Source organism: Canis lupus, chromosome 17 (assembly GCF_048164855.1).
Source record: "Canis lupus baileyi chromosome 17, mCanLup2.hap1, whole genome shotgun sequence".
NCBI classification, from domain to species: Eukaryota; Metazoa; Chordata; class Mammalia; order Carnivora; family Canidae; genus Canis; species Canis lupus.
Window position 1 is genome coordinate 296,518 of NC_132854.1, and position 22,978 is coordinate 319,495.

Consider the following 22,978-nt stretch of genomic DNA (forward strand, 5'->3'; position numbering starts at 1 on the left):
TTTCCTTCATCGGTGCTGCCATTCTCCGAAAAATAGCTGCTCTCAGACCCTGTAGCAGTGATGAGAGTTGCCTGTTTTCTTGTTTATTTATTTATATCCCTTGTTCCAAAACAACTTTCAGCTTTTTTTTTTTTTTTAAGACTTTATTTACTTATTCATGAGGACACAGAGGGGCAGAGACATAGGCAGAGGGAGAAGCAGGCTCTCTGAAGGGAGCCCGATATGGGACTCAATCCCAGGACCCCGGGATCGCGACCTGAGCCAAAGGCAGATGCCCAACCTCCGAGCCACCCAGGAGCCTCCGATGTAGGGCCTTTTCAGCGGAGGCTCCCGTGGAATAGGAGTATCCATTAGCGGTGGGGGCAGAATGGACCGGGCCGGGCAAAGAACGGAGTTGGTCGCTGAGTGCACATGCTGTCACTGTTCAGACCCCGAGCAGACAGGTCCCTCATAGGGATGCGGTGAGGAAGAGCGGAGGAACGCACCGAGACCCCCAGGGCTCATGTCCCCCAAGTGTCTGAGACACCAGTGGCCTGCCTTTCTTCACTTAGCCACCCCCTGTCGATTTTTCTTTCACTAAGAAATACCTTTTACCATAAAATTCAGGATTTTCAAAGGCAGACTTCTGGCACAATCCTCACGCTAACCACGTCCAGTTCCAGAACATCTCATCACCCTGAAGATGAAATCCTGTTCCCTGATGGGCCCCATGCTCCTCAGCCCCCGACAACTGCTGCTCTGCTTCTGTGGGGTTGCCCATTCTGGACGTTTTACGTGAATGAACCCGCATGACAGGTGGTTTATTGTGCCTGGCTTCTGTCACTGAGCGTGCCATCTTCAGGGCTCACCCATGCCCTGGCAGGTGTCAGGGCTCCCGTCATGCGGGCGCTGAATCACGTCCTTGGTTGTCCCACTCGTCCTCCACTGATAGATGTTTGCCTGTTGTGAAGACGACTGCTGTGAACGTTCCCATACAAGCATCTGTACGGACTTGTGTTCATTTCTCTTGGGCGCGAGACACAGGAGAACCAGTGTGGTATCTGGACTGTGTTTAAGCCTCAGCAAGCTCCCGATAGGTTCTCACTGTGCCAGCAGCATGATCCGGTTCCTCTGCCTGGGCTTGCCCATGATGCTCATTGGGTTCTGCAGCCTCCTGGTGGGTGTGCAGAAGTGTTGGTTTCACGCCGTGATGGGACCATCTTTTCTGTCCTTCACTGATTTTCTCATTGGTTATTAATATTTTATTATTAAATTGCAAGAATCTTCTGTATATTCTGGATGCCAGCCTGTTGTCACATACATAGCTTGGAAACATCTTCTGTCCTATCGTGTTCACTTTCTTGATCACATTCTTTGTAAAACAAGAGTCTTCAATCTTGATCCGCCTCATCCGTTGTTTCCTGTTTATACAGATTTCTAAGAGACCTTTTCCTACTCTGAGGTCACATTGACACCTGTGCTTTCCTTCTAACATTTCCACAGCTTTAGTTCTCATCTTCAGGTTCTCAGTACATTTGGAATTAATTTTTTATGTATGGTGTTAGGTAGGGGTCAGCATTATCTCCTTTGCTTTTGAATATCCTGCTGTCTCGGCACCATTTGTGGGAAGGTTCCTTCTTTCCCAGCAAATTGTCTTGCATTTTTGTTGGAAATCCCTGGCCTACAAATGGGTACATTTATTGGTAAACTCTGTTCTGTGCCTGTGGCCACTTGGGATCATAGGAGGTTCTGAAATCTTCCATCTTGACCTCCCATCTTGGTCATTCTTTCCTAACTCTTCGGCTGCCCTGAACTCTTTTCATTTCCATATGAGTTTCAGGATCGACGTGTTATCCTTTCTGCGAACATAGCAGCCGTACTGAATCTGCACATCAGTTTGGGGAATTAGCCGGGTGAGCCCTTCCAGCCCCAAAACATCGTCTGTCCATTTGCTCAGCTATTCTGTAAGCTTTTTAAAAAAATGACCTTGTTTCTCTAAGGTCGTTAGAATGTCCCCCTTTCATGGCTGATGTCAGTAATTTGAGTCTGTTTTTCTTGGTTAGCCTGGCTACAGATGTGTCGAGTTTGTGGATATCTTCGAAGGCCGCACTTCTATGTCCCTGGTTTCTCTGTTTGCTCTGCTTCCTTACCTGCTAGTGGCCTGTGTGGGCTCTTTGCTCTTCTGTGTTTGGTTTCCTAAGCTGGAAGTTTGGGTTATTGATTTGTGATCTTTTTCCTTTTTTAGTTTGGGCATTTATAGCTGCACGTTGTCCTCTGACACTTCAGTCCCATTTGTATTTTACCACCTTCTTTCTTAGAGCTAAGTCTGCCCTGTGCACCTGGGACTTCCCACAGATGGTGCCGCTGTGGGATGGAACAGAAGATTGTGGACGCTCCACAGGTGATGAGGTGCAGAAGGCTCTGGACCCGGAATCCTGGTGTCCGGAGCTAGTGCTTGTTCCCTTTGTGACCTCCGCTGTCATGTCCTTGTATAAAATCGGAGCAGTAATGTCTACGCTGGCGTCTGTGCAGTATCACACATGCTATTTGTACGGGTCCTCCCCTCGTGCCCTGGCCTCTCAGAGGTTAGCACAGGCTTGAGCCAACCTCACAGTGTGTTATGGGCTTGGGAAAATTCAGAGCGAGGCTGGTGGGCCGTTGACGAGAAGTCAGGCAGAAGCAGCTTTGTTCCAGTGGGGTCCCCACTGGCCTGGGAATCGCCTCATGCCCTCCTCCTGCTAAGCAGCACCTGACTTCTCCCCCTTCCCTCACTGGAAAGTGCTGGGGACAGATACGGCCTGCGTGTACCACCTGGACCTGTTCTTAGCCTCCCGACACACGGCACCCCCTCGTTGTGGCAGTGTGAGGTATGAGGGCTGCTCTAGCCAAACACCACAGTCTCAAGTGTTTTAAAACAACAGGAATTTCTTTATCCCAGTTCTGAAGGCCCGACCTGAAGTCTGGCTGGGCCACGCTCCCTCCAGAAACTTCAGGGGCCCACCCCCCCCCTCCCTGTTCCAGCTCCTGGGATGCAGGGCGCCCTTCTCCCCTCTGCCTGCCTCTTCCTGTGACCCTCTCCACTGCGTCTATGAAATCTCCCTCCTGTAAGAACTCTATAGTCAGTGGGTTTAGGGCCCATCCTGGATCCAGGGGAAGCTTATCATCTCAAGATCCTTAGCTTGATTACATCTGCAAAAGGACTTTTCCGAATAAGGCCACATCTGTTTGAGGACCACCTCCCAGCCTGTGGGCCCAATGGTTCCTGGACTGTCAGGTCCTTCTGGGCTCTCCTCACCTCTTACCCCGCCAGGGACATTCTTTCATGGGGGGCCTACGGCATTCTGCAGGGTTGAGTTCTGTTTCCCAGCCTGCCCCTCTCTGTTGTGGGTACACCCTTCCCAGCTGCCTGAAGAGCAAGGGGAGGCCTTGTCTACCTTCCCCAGACTGCAGGTGGCCCTGGGAGTGCTTGTAGTCCTGGACTGGGGGCGTCCCAGCGTTCCCTGCAGAGTCCCTGGACGCTCACCGCCCTTAATGTGGCCTCCCTCTGGCTGGTAGTATTATCCACCGGCTTTCCCAGCCACTGGCGGGCAGAATGTCACCTCTCCCTGACTGCCTGGATGGCAAGTGAAGCCTTTCCCCAGGTGGTGCCATCAGCACTGGGCCTCCTTGTGGTTGTGTGGACAGAGGACACACTGGACGTGCTCACACAAGCTTCCCTATCCTTTCCTGACTATAACTACTCTTTTTCATGCTGTTCCCTCATATGTCCACATGTGCTGTCCTGGACGCTTGACTGAGGCCCAGGTGGTTTGGTGACCCGCTGTCCCTGTCTGTGGATGTGGCATCTGCCCCTCCGACCTCGGATGGGTGTCTGTTCATGTGCATGGCTTCTTTCCAAGGAGATCTCAAGCCTGCACGCAGGGGCTGTAACTCATGCTTTCCTTCCCTAACAAAGATGAGTAGACCTTTGTAACATTCGTTCAGAAATATTTCATGAGCCCCTGTTAGGTGCCGAGGACTGTCTCGAGCCTCCTGGGGCCTGCGTTCTAGCGGGGGAGGAACGTTATCCTGTGGCACATCTACATTTCATTCACTGGAGGAGCGTTAGAGGAGCCTGGTGGTTGGGAGCTGGCCTGTTGAGCACAGGGTTGGGGTTCTGAGCCATCTGCTGGGCCCCCAAGACCATTGGAGTGTGGGCTGGGGTGAGTGGGCAGCATGTTATGACTCCACATCACCTTCATTCACAACACTCATTCCTGTGGGAGACCTGCAGCCACTTTTGGTGCCAGGAGATGAGTGGGAAAGATGATGCATGTGCACCATCTGCTGGCTGGCATTGCAACAGACCTTTACTCACCTTCCTTGTCCCTGTAGGACAGTGTCTCCTTGGGTCTCCTGTGGCCACCTGCTTTATCCGAAAGTGAGGGCTCCTGCGCTTTTCCACTTCCAAGCTCCACCATCTCACCAGCAGATGAGAAGCCTGTCAGCAGCCCTGTAGATGCCCACTGGGCAGCCCCTCCTGACTGGGGGTGGGGTCCTTGCTGCTGGGGGGCTGGGCTCAGGGCTTGACATCCCCATAGATGCCACTGGGCAGCCCCTCTGACCAGAGGTTGGAGTCCTGCTGCTGGGGGGCTAGGCTCAGTGCTGGGGGGCTAGGCTGGGGGGCTAGGCTCAGTGCTGACAGCCAGGCTATGGGAACCTCCCCCTTGAGGTATATCCAAGTGAGGAATTACCTGTTTTCAAGTTTCTGACAGCATTTCAAATCCAATAAAGATCTTATTTACTATTACTGGGGAGTTAGAAAAAGAAAACATAGCCACTAGGCTGTTACTGTTCTAGCTGCAAGGCATAACCACGTTTTCAAGGTCAGTTTGAATGTAAAATCCTATAAATGTTATAATACGTGTAAGTATTATACTTGATGCCTTGGACTCCAGATTAGTTGACTGTGTCGCTGTGTCACAGTGTCCTTCCCAGGACACAGGAATAGGCAGCGTAGTAAATATTTTACTCCTTTCCCTTATTTACCTGGAACATTCCGAAGCAGGGGTTGAAGTTGTTTGCAAGAGAATAAGCCTGGAGAGATGCCCTGTGTGTGGAGTGTGGTGAGAGGGGGCTGTGTGGCCGGGCAGCCCTAGCCCACCTGCAGGTGCCTGCCGCCCCAGGTGAGCGAGGGGGGGTTGGACGCCCTTACCTCAGTTGCATGGTCGGCACACCGATGGAGGGTGCTGGGTTTTCCCTCCACAATGGCTGTGTAGGTGGGCTCGGTATCCCGGTAACTGCTTTGCGTTAGACAGTAGGTCATGTGGGAGGAGGCAAGGCAGGGACATTCCCATGGTTGCTGGGGGGGTTGTACAGGCTGCTGCCCTGCGTCTGGTGGTGCTTCTCTAGGACCTAGGTGTGGGGACACTTGCTTTCACTTTGATGCTTAGTGATGCCATCTGGTTCCTGGCCATGAAAAGCCTCTGAGGCATGTCTGAGGATCCAAAACCATCTAAACCTTCTTGAGCAACAAGTGAATGTAATAAAAAAGGTGTTTGTGTTAAACTGGGGTCGTTGGCCCCAGGGGAGGGTGTGGGCCTTGCTGCCCTGTCCTGAGCAGGCTGTTTCCCCACCGTCTCAGATCTGCTGCGGGATTCCCCCCCTCCCTGGCCCGTTTGTCCTTCAGACTCCAGCCTGAGGCCCCCAACTACCACCTTGTGCTCCTCTGTTGTATCTAGTTTCCTTCTTCCCTCACGTGGCTGGGTGTGACAATTGCATGTTCTGTGTTTACCATCTTGCTGTTGCTGCTGCGCCAATGATCAGACCTGAGCTCAGACTGCTCCGTTCCTGGAGACATGCCTGGGCTGCATAAGATCTACACGAATGTTCGTTTCACGATGATGTAATGGATAAATCGGTATTTCTTTAATGAGTTAATGAAGGAAGATAACCAAAGACCAAGTCAGTAATCTGGAGAGAAACCCAGAAATATTTCATCAAGTAAAGAGTTGAAAGTATTAGGTAAGGCTAACAGAAGTAACGAAGTGACCCCTAAGGTTCAACCTCGTCTAGCAGAGGTTTCAGGGAAACTCATGGAGAAATGAGAAATGTAGAAAGCTGCCAGGTGTAGGACCCGTGTGGCACCAGCTCCAAGGGCCGTAAGCACCACGAAGGAAACAAAATCCTCAACTGGAGAGACATGTTCTGGGAAATGTTGGAAGCTAAATCCTTCCCAAGAGAGGCACAAGCAGCTCACATTGCTTGGCTGATGGAGCAATGGGGCAGCTGGTTATTCTCTGACTTCCTGATGGCAAGAGAAACGAGCATGCAGCCGTCTGAGGGGATGTGATCCTGCGTCTAAATTGCCACACCGTTCCTCTTCGGGAGTAGAGCTTCTGCTCCCTGCCATGTTGGAATACTGGGACCCAGACCCCCTCTCCTCCCACAGACCGCGGAAGAGCTGGTGCTGTACTGGTGGGACATTCTGGATGTTGGGCAATTGGCATTTGAACTCTGTGACCCCAGACAAGGGGGGCAGACATGGGCTGCAGTGGCCCTGGCTTTGTCCTGTGGTGGGTGGAGAGAGGCCACTGCAGTGTTTTCCGGAGAGGAGGAGGCCTGCATACTGCACAAGCCAATATGGATATGTCGGGCTAGCGCCATGGGTCTGGACAGAGCATGGGGTCTGTGGGTACGGGGCTCTCGTATGGCTCAGAGGCACCTGCGTATCCGCCAGTGCGGTGGAGATCCTTGCTCCCACTCAGGGCTCAGCATAGCTCCTGGGGGGCCCACACAGCCCCTGACACAGCCTCAAGCAGGAATGGCTGTGACCAGTCTGTACCCAGAGGACCTTAACCGCCAGCTAGCACAAGACCCAGAAAGTCAGCAACCTGGAATTCACGACGTCCAGCATGTGCTCAAAACCGGCAGGCCAGGAGCAGGATGACCTGAGCACGACCCAAAGGAGCAGCCCACAGAAGCATACCCAGGGATGACAGTGATGACAGAATAAGTGGAAAAGATGGTCACATAAATTGCATAACCAGCTCTGCTCCAGAATTTAAAGAGACCTGAGCCAGGACTGTTGTACTGGGACCCACAGGAGGGACCAGGCACGAGTAAATCTGAGATTGGGGTGCCCTCTGCAGCCGAGAGGCATGCGTGGCATGGGGGTTGTCCCCAGGCTGGACCCAAAAGCCCAGTCGGTTGTTGGGGCCACCGTTTTCACACCTGTAACACGATGTGCCACAGCAGCTACTTTGTCAGGTTGTGGGAGAGGTAAACTCATGAGCCACGGAAAGCTCTTGCCACTGCTGGTTCCCAGGAAATGAATCGGTGGCATCACTCACACAAGTCCCTAGGACCGTGTCATCCTCGGCTAAGACAGCCTTGTCCTGAATGCAGCACACACCTCTTCCTGCCCTAAATGCTTTCTGACTACTAATCGGTCAGGTCAGCACCCACTGCGCTTGTTAGACAGGAGCTTCTGGGCAGCTGGTGCCAGGAGCATGCAGACCTCCTGGCTCTTGGCCCTGTGGGGGGCTTCAGAGCCCTCGAGAAATGGCCTGTGGGCCCCTCAGCTCCTGCTCCTGACACCCCACCTCTCTTCTCAGCATCCTCGAGTGCCAAGGCCTCCCCATCGTGAACGGGCAGTGTGACCCTTACGCTACTGTGACACTGGCAGGACCATACAGGCAAGTATCTTTGCCCGCACCTACCACTGCCTCTGGGCCATGATGGTGAGTTGCAGTCAGCTATGATGATGCTGACGGTTCCAGAGAAATGCAGCCTGGCTGTGAGGAGGGAAGTGTCCTCCTGACCCACTCTCATTTTCTCTATTGCCCTAAAGTGCTTTGTAAAAAAAAACAAAAAAACCCTGTGTTCTCCTCTTTGGGTGTTTTGGGCTCAGTAAAGGGTCCTGATTTGTATACCATCTGGGTTGGAGACAAACAGAAATATTTATAAGTAAAGGCAGTAAGTCACTTGTGCATTTGATCACTCGGTCTTAAGGTCCAGAGAGACTTGGTGTCAACAGTGTCGGTTTTAATCTCAACCTTTCTTCCTTGATTACAGATCGGAAGCAAAGAAGACAAAAGTGAAAAAGAAGACCAACAACCCCCAGTTTGACGAAGTGTTTTATTTTGAGGTTGGTATTAGTGCCACCAATGTCACGTTGAGATCCTTTGGGAGAAGTGTGGCTCTGAAGGGCCTCAGGCAGTGGCTCCCTGCAGCATCCATGGGTCCCAGGACCTTCCCTCATCCCTGGGAAGAAAGGCCATTTGGTGCTTCCTTGGGTTTGAGTTGGCGAGTTTTACCTCCCAAATTATCAGTATTTGGGTTTTTTTTTGGGGGGGGGATGTTGGGGGGATTTAATTGTTTGCTGTGGGATTTTGTTTTTTGGTTGCTTCCCCCAGTCTTTCCTGAGCACTGGAGGGAGGCTTGTTTCACCAGAGATAGTGAGGGGTTTTGGGGCAAAAGAGGAAATGCATTTGAGCACGGAGAGCCTGTGGCTGCCTCTCAGAATTGTGAGCCACCGAAACTGGGTGGATGGGGGGCATGAGGGCCAAAGCGTGCAAGCAGGGCAGCTGCCTCAGCTTAAATACGAACCATAGGTCATATATTTAGGCACAGGCTCTTTGCAGCTACAAAGTTTCCTCGAATGTTTCATATGCACCAGGTCCTGGGGGGCTAAGCATGACTTGGCTACTGGGTAGAGCCGCCTGTACAGGAGAGGATCATGCACGTGGCCAAGTGACCGTTGAGTCAGTGGCTTCAGGGCGGTTCTTCCTGGTGAAGAAGGACAAGCCTTCCCAGGACGGTGACCCTCCAGTACAGTCTGGGACGCTGAGCGTCCACACGTAGGGGAGATTGGTGTGAGAAGGTGCCGTTTCGGTAAATGAAGTTGGAGCGATGGTTAGAACTAAGGAGCTCACGTGCAGAGAACCTGGACCACTCCTAACGTGTCCAGAAGCCCACAGGTCCCTCGCATGTAGGTCAGCAGCCAGGCCTCTTGGGCGGCTGTACAGAGGGCACAGTGCCCTTCTCTGTCCCAGAAGGACATTCTTGCTTCATAGCCGGTGGAGAAAATGGTTTTTAAGAAACTCAAGATTAGGCAGGAAGCGGATGTGGTCAGCCTCATCTCAGGGGATTCGTGCCCAGGCTGTGGAACAGGGAAGGCGTCTGGAACAGATGATAGAGAACAGTTTCTAATACAAATTGTACACAAAGGCAGCAACAGCCTCCCTTGTCTGAGCTGCCCAGCGTGCTGGGCAGTGCTTTCCAACTTGAGGTCAACATGGCACACGGTAAAGCATGGGCTTTCCCTGCAGCATGTGCTCCCCGGGCTCTGACACGCAGCCCTGGGTGCTTCTTACTGAGACTGTGCTACTGACTTACAGTTCACGCTGTAAAAACATCAGTCTCAACTCAGTAGGTGAATTTAACAAGCCCCGGATACAGGTGAGCACAGGGGTAGGCCTGCATCCTGCAGGATCCCAGGGCAGGTCCGGACCTGGGCTCTGAGTGCTGCTGGCCAGGGCCCACCTGACACCTGCCTCGCTCATGGCCTCAGACCACAGGACCTTGGAGTTTTTGGTCTTAGACCGAAAGGGCTGAGCCCTGTTAACAGCTAAATCCCCTGTTTTGGTTCTCTGCACCCGCTTTCTGCTTCAGCTTGCAAACAACCCCCACAGCTCTGACTCAGCTTAAGGCTGAGCCTCTGGAGTCCCTATGCTTGGCTTGGGGCCGGCACATGCCTCCTACAGGAGTTTCAACAGGAAAGCATTTTCTTCCAGGGTAATGGCTAGACTTACCTAAAAACCCCTCACTATCTAAATGAAAGTATTCAAAATCCTGTGAAAACCATCTTCCTTCACTGAGTAGACACAGTGGGAACAATGCAGAAACCCTGTGCCCAGCATGCTGGATGCCAGACGGCAAGCTGCATCAGGCAGTGGAGGCTCTGGGGGGCTTCCTAGAGGAGGTGGCATTTCAGAGTCCCCTTCGAGTTTCCCAGCATGGGCCTGAGAGGTGATGTAGGCAGGGGTGCAGGTGGTAGGAAGACTCCCATGTGCTGGGGGAGGAGAGCTGGTGGGGGCTCCAAGGGGAGGAGGTGGAGGCCAAGCTGGGCTGTGGCTGGAGGTACCCAGATGGGGAGATGGGCAGGTTGGGGAGGAGCGAATGCAGGGCAGAGAGGTGGAGAGCCTGAGAGGAGAGGGAGCTGGCCCAGGTGCTCACAAGGGGAGGCCATGGTGCTGGGAAGACCGGCAGGCACAGCCCCCTGGAGAAGGGGCTCCAGACCACTGAGGCTGGGACCTGGGACACCAGGTGGGGGTGCTCGTGGTGGGCAGGGGTCCTCACAGGCCGGCACACAACCTTGCTCCCGCCCCTCCAGGTGACCAGACCGTGCAGCTACAACCGGAAGTCCCACTTTGACTTTGAGGAGGAAGACGTGGACAAACTTGAAATCCGGTGAGCAGTGGCCATGGGGCTCCAGGCTCTGGCCTGGTGGCTATAGTCTCAACCCACCTCTGCTGTTTGTTTTCTGGTTTGTTTCTGAAAATACAGAACCAGGAAGAAAGGGATTTCCAATTTTCTGGTAATTTTAACACTAGGACGTCGGGGGTTGGTTGAAAGGAAGAGCTGTGAACTTGCCAGCGATCTGGGGAGTGGCTGAGGACCTGTACTTACCCAAGGGACAAATGTGGTTTTAGAGGCCATGTTTTGTTCTTTTTTTTTTTTTTTTTTTTTTGAGGCCATGTTCTAAGAGGGGTTAACGGCTCGATGCTGCTCAGTGTGTGAGGCTCCGTCCACGTGGCGGCCTCACCCAGCCCCGTGCTCCTGCTGCTCGGAGCCCCCACGGTAAAGCCGTTGGTGTGTGTGCTCTGGGGAAGATGCCAGGGTTCAGGTGCAGCAGCTCTGGCGGGTCTCCCCACCTCCTGCCCCCGGGGCTTCTGCCCACCAGCTGCAGCCGTAGGAGGCACCAAGTGACAGTTGAGACCATAAGCTGGGCGGTCTTTCCTGTCACCCTGGGGCCGGGCAGACCACATTGCCAGAACCTGGCAGGTTTTGCAGTCTGGTTTCCTGCAGGGTCAGAGCTTCCTGAGCCAACTGAGGCCTGCCTGGGATTCTGTCGATGTCCAGCTGGGGGCATGGGCCAGGGACCAAGGGTGGGACCCTCTGTGGCTTCGAGCTCTGAGGGATGCCAGGCTCCACACACAGGTCTCAGCTGCTTCTGCTTTAAGTCTTCCATTTCAAAACACTGAACCAGAGGCAGAGTGTCTGAGAGTCCCGATCAAGGTCGGGGCCATGCTAGAGGTTTGGCTGTGCACTGGCTGCCCTCAGCACACAGCTCCCCTTCCCTGTTTAGAAAAACAAGTGTTTATACAAGACTGGGCTTTAAACTTGACAATAAAGTCTTAGCTGTTGTATTTTAAGCAAACAAAAACCGTTTTTAAATGTTTTCTTACTAAAAAGGGGAAAAGACTGCCTGACCGCCTTTTGTCCTACTGCTAAGGTGTCATGTGGCAGATTAAGGATTTTCCTTTGTTTATTCTCAAAGAGCCACGGGACGTTGTTCCTCTGTGTGTTCCTGACACACACATGTTCCTGTACCTTCCGTGATGCCCGTGGCTCCTGCTTGGACTTCAGGGCCACAGAGAGCTGGCACGGCCTTCTAGAAGCTTCTCTGTGACAACCAAGTGTGCTGAGAACCAGTCTTAGACTCTCAGCTCTGGTTCTGGGGTCTCCATGGCCCCAAATCAGAGGAGCAGTGAGAATCCCATCCATGTGCACTGTCTTCCTGTGCTGTTGAGAAGATGGGCAGCCCCCTCACCCCGAGGCCCTGGGAGGCCACCGTCTTCATGCCACAGTCACACCCTGCGTTGACCTCACATTTCAGATGTCCTCACTGTCACTCTCTTGCCAGAGGCTAGCTTGAGGGACTAAAGGCCCCATCCCACCCCAGACACTCCTGGGGAAGCTAAGGAGCACTGCTGCCCACCTGCCCTCCCAAGGTCATCCCTTACTGAGATCTGTGTACCATTGGCTGTTTTTCAGAGTTGACCTCTGGAATGCCAGCAACTTGAAATTTGGAGATGAGTTTCTGGGAGAGCTGAGGGTTCCACTGAACGTGCTCCGCCAGTCCAGCTCCTACGAAGCCTGGTAAGGTGGCTGCAAACCTGGCGCCATGTGCTCCCGGTGGGCAGACATTCAGAGCTGCTACTGTGCAGCCAGAATGAGATGGCTCGGGTTGGCTCCTACCTGGCCACCCAGTCTGGCTAGCTCTGGTGAGGGGATGGGGTTACAGGTGCTATGAAACAGTGCCGTTTTGGTGGGCGGGCGTGGGGAGAGCGCGAGAGTGGTGGCTGAGAGACAAAGGCAACCTTGAACCCTGCAACTTTGAGAACGGCCCTTTGAGCCTGGCACTCCCAGGAGCTCTGCCGCACCAGGCCTGCCCCACAGCTCTCGTACCTGGTGTCGCCTGCTGAGGAAGGAGGCGAAGGCATTGTTCAGGCAAATCCCCCTGAGCTTGGCCTCCAGCCTCATGTTTGGATTTCATGATCGCTTAGTGCATCCCTTTATAGCACAGCGAATGTCACTGTGAAGCGCAGACACTCAGGTCTCCTTTAGCAGACATGCAGGATGGGGACGTGGTGTGGTCGCAAGCCGTGTGCTGCATACCACAGCCCTGAACGTCTGCAGACTCACCGTGTGGATAGATTTTTGTGTGTTGTGCCCGATGGCAGTTTACTATCACTGGGTCCTGGTTCCTGCTGGGAGCACTGATGCGCCTAGCAGCCCCTAGCCCAGTAACCAAGATGGCACACGGCAGCCTGGCGGACGGCCACCCAGGTCTTCAGGTGGCCAGGTGCTCAGCCAGATGCACCCACGTCCCACCTCAAACTGCCTGGCCCATACACCTCTGCATGGCCACGCTGGGTGGGACCTAAGAGAAAAGAGTGTCCAGTCAGAAAACACTGAGAAAGTGTCCATGTACCCTTGTGGTCTGCCTGCCTACAGGCACAAGTCACCATTCCTCTGATGCTGAAAGCTCTACCATGTATTTATGAGAATAATCGCAGCTTTGCTCTTCGTATTGCTAGCTGTTGTCGAGTATTCATCTTCACGGATAAATGACTTTACTGTGTAGTCACTCATTCCCCCCTTCTCATTCTCTTATTCCTTCCACCCTTCCTGCTTTTCAGCCTTAACTTCTGGCCTGTGACTCCAGAATGTCAGCCCCCATAGTAAACATAATGTGCAGGGCGCCCCAGGGCACAGACCCTACAGGGGCTCTGCCTTTGAAAAGACTTCTGGCACAGGGACTCTGTGTTGTGGGGTGCCGCCTGGAATGACTGGCCCCCCACTCGGACCCTGTAGAGGGGTCTCCACGAGAAACACCCCATGCAATGCATGCACCCTGCAGGGGGTGTCAGGGAACATCCCCAGCTCCTATGAGGAACAGAGAGGTGTCCTGTAGAATTGCCCTGGAGCTCCCTCTTGCCTCAGACCCCGGCCCAGCCCAGGATGCCCCGTGCAGCAGGATCAGCGCGGTGCAGAGCGCCTGGCATACTGGGCCTTCCGGGCGTCCTGGAACCAGCCCCGAGGGACCCAGCCCCGGATGGTGCTGCCGCTGCAGCCCGCTGTGTGTCCTGCGTTTGTCCAGGTACTTCCTTCAGCCCCGAGACAACGGCAGCAAGAGCCTGAAGCCGGGCGACTTGGGGTCCCTGCGGCTGAACGTGGTGTACACCGAGGACCACGTCTTCTCCTCTGATTACTACAGCCCACTGCGGGACCTGCTGCTGAGGTCCGCGGATGTGGAGGTACCCGTGCCGAGCACCTGCTACGCCCTGGGCTGCCTGCGGACACCTGTGGGGTTGTGGGGTAGCCTGCTAACACCCGGAGCTCCTGCATCCCCAGCCCCACCCCCTGCCAGGTTCCGGACCCCAGCTCCACCCCTGGACCCCTCACCTCTCCTCCCTGCCCCCTCTGGGCCCTGGCCCCACCCCTTCGCTCCCAGCTCCCGCCCACTGACCCTCCCGACCCCGCCCTGCTTCACCCACACCACACACCCCCATCAGCTCCAGCCCTCAGAGCCCTCGCCCTGGACCTGGCCCCACCCTGACCCCACCTAGCCGCCCGCACCAGCCTCCCCTCAGGAGGCAGGGAGCCGGCCCACCCCTTGCCCTGCGTCTGAGCTGCCAGCGCTTGGCAGTGACTCTCCCCTGCACACCATCCCCCACACCTGCTCTGTGCCCAGAAATCCCTCCCTCTCCCTTTGCTGGGAGGGTAGAAGCCCTTGCCCCATGCCCTGCCTGCAGTTAGAGCCCTGTGGCAAGCCAGCAAGGCCACAGTTTCTGATCTGTGACCCTGAGGTCACTGGCCCTAGTGCTAGATTTGGCTTTGGGTGGAAGGATCCTCCAAGAATGCACTCAGAGCACGTGTGCACGTTGGAGGGTTTGGTGTGGGCTTCAGGGGGCCTGGGTCTCTGGTATGGTGACTTGGTACCATCAACCCACTGACCAAGTCGGGTGGGGAGTGGGGATCTGCACCAGCCCCCAAGGTTGGAAAGCGCACCCTGGGGCCATGTGGTGTCTTCCTCTCGCAGCCTGTGTCAGCATCCGCGGCCCACGTCCTGGGTGAGGTCTGCAGGGAGAAGCAGGAGGCCGCCATCCCACTCGTGAGGCTCTTCCTGCACTATGGCAGGGTGGTGCCGTTCATCAGTGCCATTGCCAACGCCGAGGTCCGGAGGACCCAGTGAGTGAACCTCAGCCTCTGCCCATGAGCCCATCCCACCAGGGGTGCAGCCTGGGGTCAGTGAGTGGTGAGGGGCTGGCCTAGGGCAGGTGTGGGTGACTCAGCATAGCGGAAGTCCCCTCAGCATGGATCAGAGTGCCCATCTGGGACAGCAGAAGGGACCCACAAGGCTCAGTTTTTCTTTTGAAGGTACATTGTTAAAAGGCACCGTTTCTCTCAGAAATCCTGAGGCATGCACGCAAGAAGGGCACTGGCTGCCTTGAGGGTGGTCAGTTCCCGTGGTCTGTGGGTGCAGATTCAGAGTCAGGCCCATGCCAGAGGACGGGGTCACTGCTGCCCCAGGACCTGTGCCCACTCCCTGGGGATGGATTGTGCTAAGAGTCTCTCCCGGGATCCCTGGGTGGCGCAGCGGTTTAGCGCCTGCCTTTGGCCCAGGGCGCGATCCTGGAGACCCGGGATCGAATCCCACGTCGGGCTCCCGGTGCATGGAGCCTGCTTCTCCCTCTGCCTATGTCTCTGCCTCTCTCTCTCTCTCTCTCTCTCTCTCTGTGTGACTATCATAAATAAATTAAAAAAAAAAAAAAAAAGAAGAGTCTCTCCCTGGAGCTCTTGGTTCAAAGAAACCCAGAATGTACCTTAGTTGAGAGAAGGCATGAAGCACATGTATGCTTCTGTGCTGGACTTCCATGCTGACCCCAGGTTTGGTCTTTGGAAGCATTAACTTGCTGCAAAACCAAGCTTCACAAAGAGCCAAGGCAGTGGGTGTGTGGATGTCCTGCTAAACTGTACTACAGCTCTGTGCGGTCCGTCTGCTCCAGACAGGGCGGCGGGTTCAGGATTCTCAGCTGTAAAACATCTGGCGTGGTCTTGTGTCCCTCTCAGAGCATCTGGGAGCACGCTTAGCAGCGTGGGCATATCTTTGCATCCAGTGGACGGGTGCTCAGAGCAGGCTCTGCTTCCCCTGACACCTGCTGAGATAGTTGCCTGTTCTTGTAGGGACCCCAACACCATTTTCCGAGGAAACTCACTGACGTCTAAGTGCATTGACGAGACGATGAAGCTGGCAGGGATGCACTACCTGCACATGACCCTGAAACCTGCCATAGAGGAGGTGAGTGGGGGTCCCAAGGGCCCCCTGAGCCTGTGAGCCAAGGTCCTCTCTAGAGCACCCCCGGCTGTGCATGGTCCCTCTGTTATCGCTCATGCGTTGGGGCACACAGACGAATGCACCATAAGCATCCTCCCCTGGTGGCTCTGAGTCCCTCCCCTGACCGCTCCCGGGACCCTTGAGTAGGCAGCATTTCCCAGAACGGTGTCATTAAATGTAGGGACGTGGGATGCCCAGATGCCTCAGTGGTTAAGTGTCTGCCTTTGGCTCAGGGTGTGATCCTGGGGTCCTGAGATCGAGTCCCGCATCGGGCTCCCTGCATGGAGCCTGCTTCTCCCTCTGCCTGTGCCCCTGCCTCTGTGTGTATGTATCTCTCATGAATAAATAAATAAAATCTTTAAAAATAAATAAATGAATGCAGGGAAGTGAGGAAGTTTAAACTCGCATTCTGGTTTGGTCTGTGTGCGTGGACCTGCCAACACTGCTCAGTAACCCTGTTTTTAAAATTTATGAAGCCTGATCCCACGTGCGTGGATCTGGAATGGTCTCCAGGAGAGGCCTGATCCTCATGGACCGAGGCGCTCTGTGGCCACTCTGAAGGCTCTCGTCCCCTGTTGCGTGGGGCTGGCTGTGGCCATGACGCCCAATGCCCCTGACCTCCCCCCGCCCATGCTCCTGGAATCTGTGCTGCTCACTCCTTGTTGTCCGTGCACTTTCCAGATATGCCAGAGCCACAAATCTTGTGAGATTGATCCTGTGAAGCTAAAGGATGGAGAGAGCCTTGAAAACAACATGGTAAGGAGTTGTTCTGCACTCTCTGGAGCTGCTCGCCCATCTGTAGGATTTTGGCACTTGGCTGCTTGGGGTGCTCTCATCTCTCTAGGATTTGGGGAGGGGGACCTACGGGGACTGACTGTGCAGGGTGTCCTCAGGAGCCTGTGTCTCCGCCAGAGACAGTCCCTCTCAGCTGCAGTGCAGCGCCGTGATGCCCTGCTCCGGGCCCCAGTGCCACCGCCCTGCTGCTGATGGCACTGCACTTGGCCTGGCACCTTCCCTTCTGGGAGGACCAAGAGCCTCCCCACCAGGAGGCCTCCTGGCCTGGCTTCTCCCAGCCTGGTCTGGTCTCCGGCAGCCATAGACACAGGTCCCAAAGCCAGGCTGCCTCCATCCTGTCCCCGCAGAGCACTGTCCTGTGTTTTAGAATAGAACTCCCTGATGTTTTCAATGCACCCTCACCTCCTAATCTCTCACGTGATTTATTCATGCCTTCGGGAGATACAAGGCAGTGAATTTTACCTCTACGCCCCATGGATGAGGTCGGCATGGAGGGGGCATGCCCCACACCCCCAGAGCTCTGGTCCCTGGCCGCGGTGACGACTGTCACTAGCCAGAGAGGCACTTCTGTAAATAGTGATGTTAGTACATCTGCTGCTGCTGCGGGCCCTGCCCCATCCCAGTGTGGTTGGGGCTCCATGGGGCTGGCACAGCAGCCCTGGGGAGACAGTGATTCCAAACAGGCACTGGGGGGTGTCCCACCCGCATCCTGTTGCAGGAAAACCTGCGGCAGTATGTTGACCGCATCTTCAACGTCATCACCAAATCGGGGGTGAGCTGCCCCACCGTCATGTGTGACATATTCTTCTCTCTTCGAGAGGCGGCTGCCAAGCGCTTCCAGGGTGAGTCTTTGGTGTGGAGAACACCCACAGCCCCTTGCTGGGTTGTTCCTCTCCCCACTGTCTCAAAGCAGAGAAGGACGTTTCAGAGTCTGTGTGGACGTGATTCTGGCTGTGGCTGCTGGATCCACACCAGTGCCCGCACCTCATCCCTCTGCAGCCCGGCTGGGCCCCTCTGTGAACCCAGGCCCGGGCCCCGCACGGAAGGCCAGCTGGCCGTGTTTCGTCACACTGGTTCATGTGGGGTGGAGCGTTAATCTCTCCGAGCTTGGGCCTCTCCAGGGGAAGCTGCCTTTCCTGTTTTTTTGTAGTTCTGACTGTGGTAGGTTGAGGGGCAGCTCTGCACCGCATGCCCTGCTGCACTTTCAAGAAAGACAGGATGAGCTCTCCGTGGCTTTGGGACAGGAGGGACCCTAGGGATGAATTGCCTTTTCACGTGTGTCAGGTCCTCAGGAAGGCACCAGGATTCACCCTGTGCAGAGCTGCCCAGGAGCAGAGAAAAGGTGTCCTGCCCCGACAGGAAGCGCCAGCAGGCCTGAGGACTGGGATGCAGGCAGAGGAGTGGGCTGTGGGGAGCCTGGCCCCCCACCCTGTCCAGCAGGCCCCATCCCTGGCCCTCGCCATCCTTCCCTGAGGAGTCAGGGAACAGCCCAGATGTGTCCTCCTGCCTCAGGGAACCATGGGTCGCCCAGAATGGTCCTTGGGACCCTGACAGAAGCCGCCTCCTACCCACCTGCTGAGGTGCCTCTCAGCACATCCGGCCTCCCACCCGACTCTGTGGACGGGACCTCCTGCTTTCAGGGCACGGTGGCCCCTTCCAGCATGGAAGGGGCCCTGGTGTCTGGCAAGGGCAGTTACCAAGCATACCCAGCCCTCAGACGCTCTGGGTTAGTGCCCGGCCAGGCCTTCCTTGGCTGGTGCAGTGCTACCACCACATGGTGTGGTGTGTTTGGGGATGGTGACGGGGACTCCTGTGGGGCCGGGCAGACTCTCAGGAGGGGCAGGCGCACTTGGGTGCCGGCTTCCAGGTCCACCGCTGTCTCCAGAAGGCCCGTTGAGCCGGCTCTCTGTGTCCTGGCTGCAGATGACCTGGATGTGAGGTACACGGCCGTGAGCAGCTTCATCTTCCTGAGATTCTTCGCTCCGGCCATCCTGTCCCCCAACCTCTTCCAGCTGACGCCTCACCACACGGTAAGTGATGTCAACCCCCGTCAATTGGCAAACCTGCCGTCCCGGGCTCATGGGGGTGTTCAGCGTCCTTGCTGGTGGGGCAGCTGGGCTGTGAACACCCACATGCCCTGAACTCCTTTATACGCAAGAAGGCTTAGCACCTCGGCCAGCTGTGTCTGTTAGACACAGTGGACGCTGTGACCGGGATTTCTCACTCCCACCTCGGGAAAAACGGGGCATTTATGGGGCATTTATGATCATGTGTATGTTCTGTCACATAATCAACAAACGCTTATGGAGCCCTGCAGGGCCCCGCAGTGCTTGGGCTTGGCAGAGACCCCAGGGTGAGGTGATTCTAGGGGCCCATTCCCGTTGGTGAGTTTTAGACTAAACCTCTAGGTCGTACGAAGGGCCGTGGGGGAGGGTGGCGCTCAGCATTGCACAGGAAAGCTGCTCATTTAAAGAGGCCCCTAATGTGTGTCAGGCTGGGTGCTTGATGGAGCTGCTCCCTGCGTCCTGCCCGCAGCCCCCTATCCTGGGAGGCACTGGCATCTGGTCCTCTAGGTGGAGAGCCTGGCCGCGAGCCGCTCCTGGAGCATGTGCCACAGAAGTGCCTGAGCAACTCCTCCAGGTGCACCTGCTCCATCACACACAGGCAGCACGCTGGAGCTGGGGGGCTCCTAGGGGATGTCATCCATGGTCGGCCATGCAGTTCTGGTTCAGTCACATTTCTGTAAAACTGAAAGGAAACATGCCTGTCTCCTTCCCATCCGACAGGACCCACAGACGTCTAGGACGCTGACGCTTATCTCTAAGACCATTCAGACTCTTGGCAGCTTGTCCAAGTCAAAATCTGTAAGTCATTTATTTTAATCATGTCTTTTTAACACAGAGGAGTGTGTGTTAAACAGTTATAAGCATAAGGAACAATAAAGCCCACATGGCGCCCCCACTACCATCTTCACGGAGAGAATGTTCCAACAACGTGCACACTCCTCAGCTCTGCTGAACTCCGAAACTTTGCTTTCTAAACCTATTTTGTGTGGGGGCAAATTATCCTCAGGGACTGAGGGTATGTTTGTGAATCGTACTTAATCAGGTTCACTGTGGGGATGTTAATTTACAGTAATATTTCACGAGCCAGTAGCATACACGATGACGTGTCTTTTTTTTTTTTAATTTTTATTTATTTATGATAGTCACAGAGAGAGAAAGAGAGAGAGGCAGAGACATAGGCAGAAGGAGAGGGAGAAGCAGGCTCCATGCACTGGAAGCCCGATGTGGGACTCGATCCCAGGTCTCCAGGATCGCGCCCTGGGCCAAAGGCAGGCGCCAAACCGCTGCGCCACCCAGGGATCCCTATGATGACGTGTCTTAATAAGCAGTAGAGCAGTAACATTCCCCAGACCAGCGGTGGGTCAGTCCCACCATGTTCCAGGCAGGGGAGGGCAAGGAATAAATTTGAATCCTGTGTCCTCCTAGAGAGAAGGGTTAGCAGTGACAGTGGCCCTTGCCGAGAGATTCCCTGTTCCTAGGAAACCCTGAGGTCTCCCAGGGCCCCCGCGGTCCCCTGGCCAGACCAGAGCTCCCCAGGGCAGGACCTGTCACAGCCCCACTGCAGTGATGAGGAGGCCTCAGCTGTGGGCACCTGAGGACGTGTGGGCCTGAGGGAGACCCGCTGCCCAGATGAGTGGTGCACCTCCACAGGCAGCCTGCAGCTCAGCGCTGTCCTGCAGGCCTTTGTTAAGTGACCTGTTTCATTTTAGGCCAGTTTTAAGGAATCCTACATGGCTGCATTTTATGAATTCTTCAACGAGCAAAAATATGCTGATGCAGTAAAAAATGTGAGTATGGCTGTCCCAGGACCCTCTGCCCCCAGGGTGCTGTGAGCCCCTTCTGCACCGCTCCTGTTCGGAACTGACAGTTCTTGTCCCTAAGGGGTGGCACAGTGCCTTGCCTTGCCGGCCACGTACTATACTGGTGCCCCACAAATGCCTGAGTCACAGAGCTGGGCATCCAGACCTGGAGTTAGGGACACAGCACATGGGGACAATCTTTTCTGGATGCTAAAGCTTTACTTTCTTTTGGGTTTATTTTTATTGATTGATTTTTAAAGATTTTATTTATTTGAGAGAGAGAGCACAAGCAGGGGGAGCAGCAGAGGGAGAAGCAGACGCCTCACTGAGCAGGGAGCCCGATGCGGGACTTGATCCCAGGACCCCCAGGATCATGACCTGAGCTTCAGGCAGATGCTTTACCCACAGAGCCCCCCAGGTGCCCCACTTTTTCTCTTGTGTTTAGAAACAGTCACACATACTTATTTCTCAGAAATCATAAAAACCAAGACCCAGAAGAGGAGGAAGGGAGAGGAGCCGGGGGCACACATCAGCACAGTTGGTGGAGGGAATCCAGACAGGTTGAGGAACAGATGAATCCAGGAGGGGCGGGGGCCTGGGAGCCGATCCTGCTGTGCATTCCAGGAGAGATGCGTCCTTGGGCTGCCTGTTGCCACACACGTAGGTCTCCAGGTGTGACCTGAAGCAGGTGAAGCCGCAGCTGTGGGTGCAGTGAGTCCTTCCCTGGGGGGTCTGATGGGTTGCTGGGGTCAGGACTGGAAGCTTCCAGCTACAGCAGAGACACGCTCAGGACCCCCTGACTCTTGTAGAGGGACCCACGCTCCCCCAGTTGCTCTCTCCTCGAGTCAGAAAGAGATGCAGCATTCTAGCTAACTGTTCCTGTGTGAGCAGGATTGTATCCAACCCACCATTTCCCCCTTAAGCATCTCATATCTCTCCTGCTTTAGTTTTTAGATCTGATCTCATCTTCTGGGAGAAGAGACCCTAAGAGTATAGAGCAGCCCATCCTGCTTAAGGAAGGGTAAGGCCTGCGTGCGCTGCTGGGCCAGCAGGACAGACCTGCAGGGGCCGTGCTCCTGGCCGTCCCAGCTCACAGGCAGCCAGACCCCTGAGGGGCCGCCCTGGCCTGGACAAGCATAGCCCCCATCCGTGTCTCAGATCCTGCAAGATGGTCTGCAGGGATGTCTGAAATGTGGGGTTGGCCTGCCTTTCTTGGTGCCTCTCCCCCGTGGGTGGTGTGAGTGTCAGTGGGAGAGAGGGAGGGCAGGCTGAACCGTGCTGAGGTGTTGGCTTGCTCACACTGGAGCCACCCTTCCTGCCCCCGCAGCCCCCACTCCTGAAGCGTCTCCTGCCTGCCGGGGAGCGCACCTGCCATGGCTCGTGGGCCCTACCTTCTTCATGGTGTCTCTCGTTGCTCTTCCTGGGGCTTCCCGGGGCGGGAGATGGGGAGGGTGGCTGCTTCACTGAAGGTCTCGTGAACCCAGTGTCCTTGTCAACTGGGACTAAAACTTTTCAAAAGTAGAGAGCTTTGCCTTTTGGGTTTAAGGTGTTGAAAACCCGCAGGCGGCCTCAGGTAGGACAGTTGTGAAAGGGGCAGTTTATTTGGATTTAGCGGATATGACTTGGGCTGTGGCGTGGGGGCCGGAGGCGGATGTGCCCTGAGCCCTGACAATGACCCACAGACACGCCCTCTTCACAACAGGTTCATGATCAAGAGGGCACAAGGACGGAAGCGCTTTGGGATGAAGAACTTTAAGAAAAGATGGTTCTGCCTGACCAACCATGAATTTACCTACCAGAAAAGCAAAGGTAACAAGGGAAATTGGCTTTTTAGTTGGTTCACAGCCTTTATCCTCAAGGCCAGAGCCTGCTTCTCCGGAGTGAAAACAAAGGGCAGGATGACGTGTCCCACGGGTGAGCCGCCGCTGTCACAGGAGTGCTTGGACACTCCTCCACCAGGGTGGCCCGGGGGGCTGGGGAGCAGGCGGGCCGGGCCGCGCCTCTGGGCTCCGGGCAACAGGGTCAGGGTCCTGTGTTGGTCGTGTCTTCCCAGGTGTGACACGGCTCAGATCACAGGGATGTGGCACTGAGAACAGGGCTCCTCGGAGGCTTTGGGTCGCTGCCACGTGTCCTGGGTCCTGCTGGGAGTGCTGCCCAGGCTCAGGGGTGGGACAGTGTCCATGCTGGGGTCTCTGTGTCGTCTACCCATTACCCCGAGGGCGGGGACCCACCCTCTGCCCACCGCCTGCCCCCTCATGGACCTTCTCAACCTCAGGAGACCAGCCTCTGTGCAGCATTCCTATTGAGAACATTCTGGCGGTGGAGAAGCTGGAGGAGGAGTCCTTCAAGATGAAGAACGTGAGTGTCCTGTGTGCGCCACACTTTTCAGGGGTTTCTCCATCCTCTGCTCTCTGCCACAGAGCCCCGTCACCCGCATGTTCACTGGTGTTCAC

The 22,978-nt window shown here is 55.3% G+C and overlaps 1 protein-coding gene across 3 annotated transcripts in view; it reads left to right on the plus strand.

The window, feature by feature from the left end:
• Window positions 1–22,978, plus strand: part of RASA3 (RAS p21 protein activator 3) — a 109,089-nt gene that overhangs the window by 75,542 nt on the left and 10,569 nt on the right. For all 3 annotated transcript variants that reach the window (XM_072782282.1, XM_072782283.1, XM_072782284.1), the window contains 15 exons: window positions 7,575–7,655; window positions 8,035–8,107; window positions 10,355–10,431; window positions 12,019–12,123; window positions 13,628–13,784; window positions 14,570–14,718; window positions 15,715–15,829; window positions 16,547–16,621; window positions 17,379–17,502; window positions 18,584–18,690; window positions 19,447–19,524; window positions 20,436–20,513; window positions 21,473–21,546; window positions 22,228–22,334; window positions 22,801–22,883. In XM_072782282.1, the coding sequence (XP_072638383.1) occupies window positions 7,575–7,655; window positions 8,035–8,107; window positions 10,355–10,431; window positions 12,019–12,123; window positions 13,628–13,784; window positions 14,570–14,718; window positions 15,715–15,829; window positions 16,547–16,621; window positions 17,379–17,502; window positions 18,584–18,690; window positions 19,447–19,524; window positions 20,436–20,513; window positions 21,473–21,546; window positions 22,228–22,334; window positions 22,801–22,883 (1,483 nt within the window). The remainder of the gene's footprint in view (window positions 1–7,574; window positions 7,656–8,034; window positions 8,108–10,354; window positions 10,432–12,018; window positions 12,124–13,627; window positions 13,785–14,569; window positions 14,719–15,714; window positions 15,830–16,546; window positions 16,622–17,378; window positions 17,503–18,583; window positions 18,691–19,446; window positions 19,525–20,435; window positions 20,514–21,472; window positions 21,547–22,227; window positions 22,335–22,800; window positions 22,884–22,978) is intronic.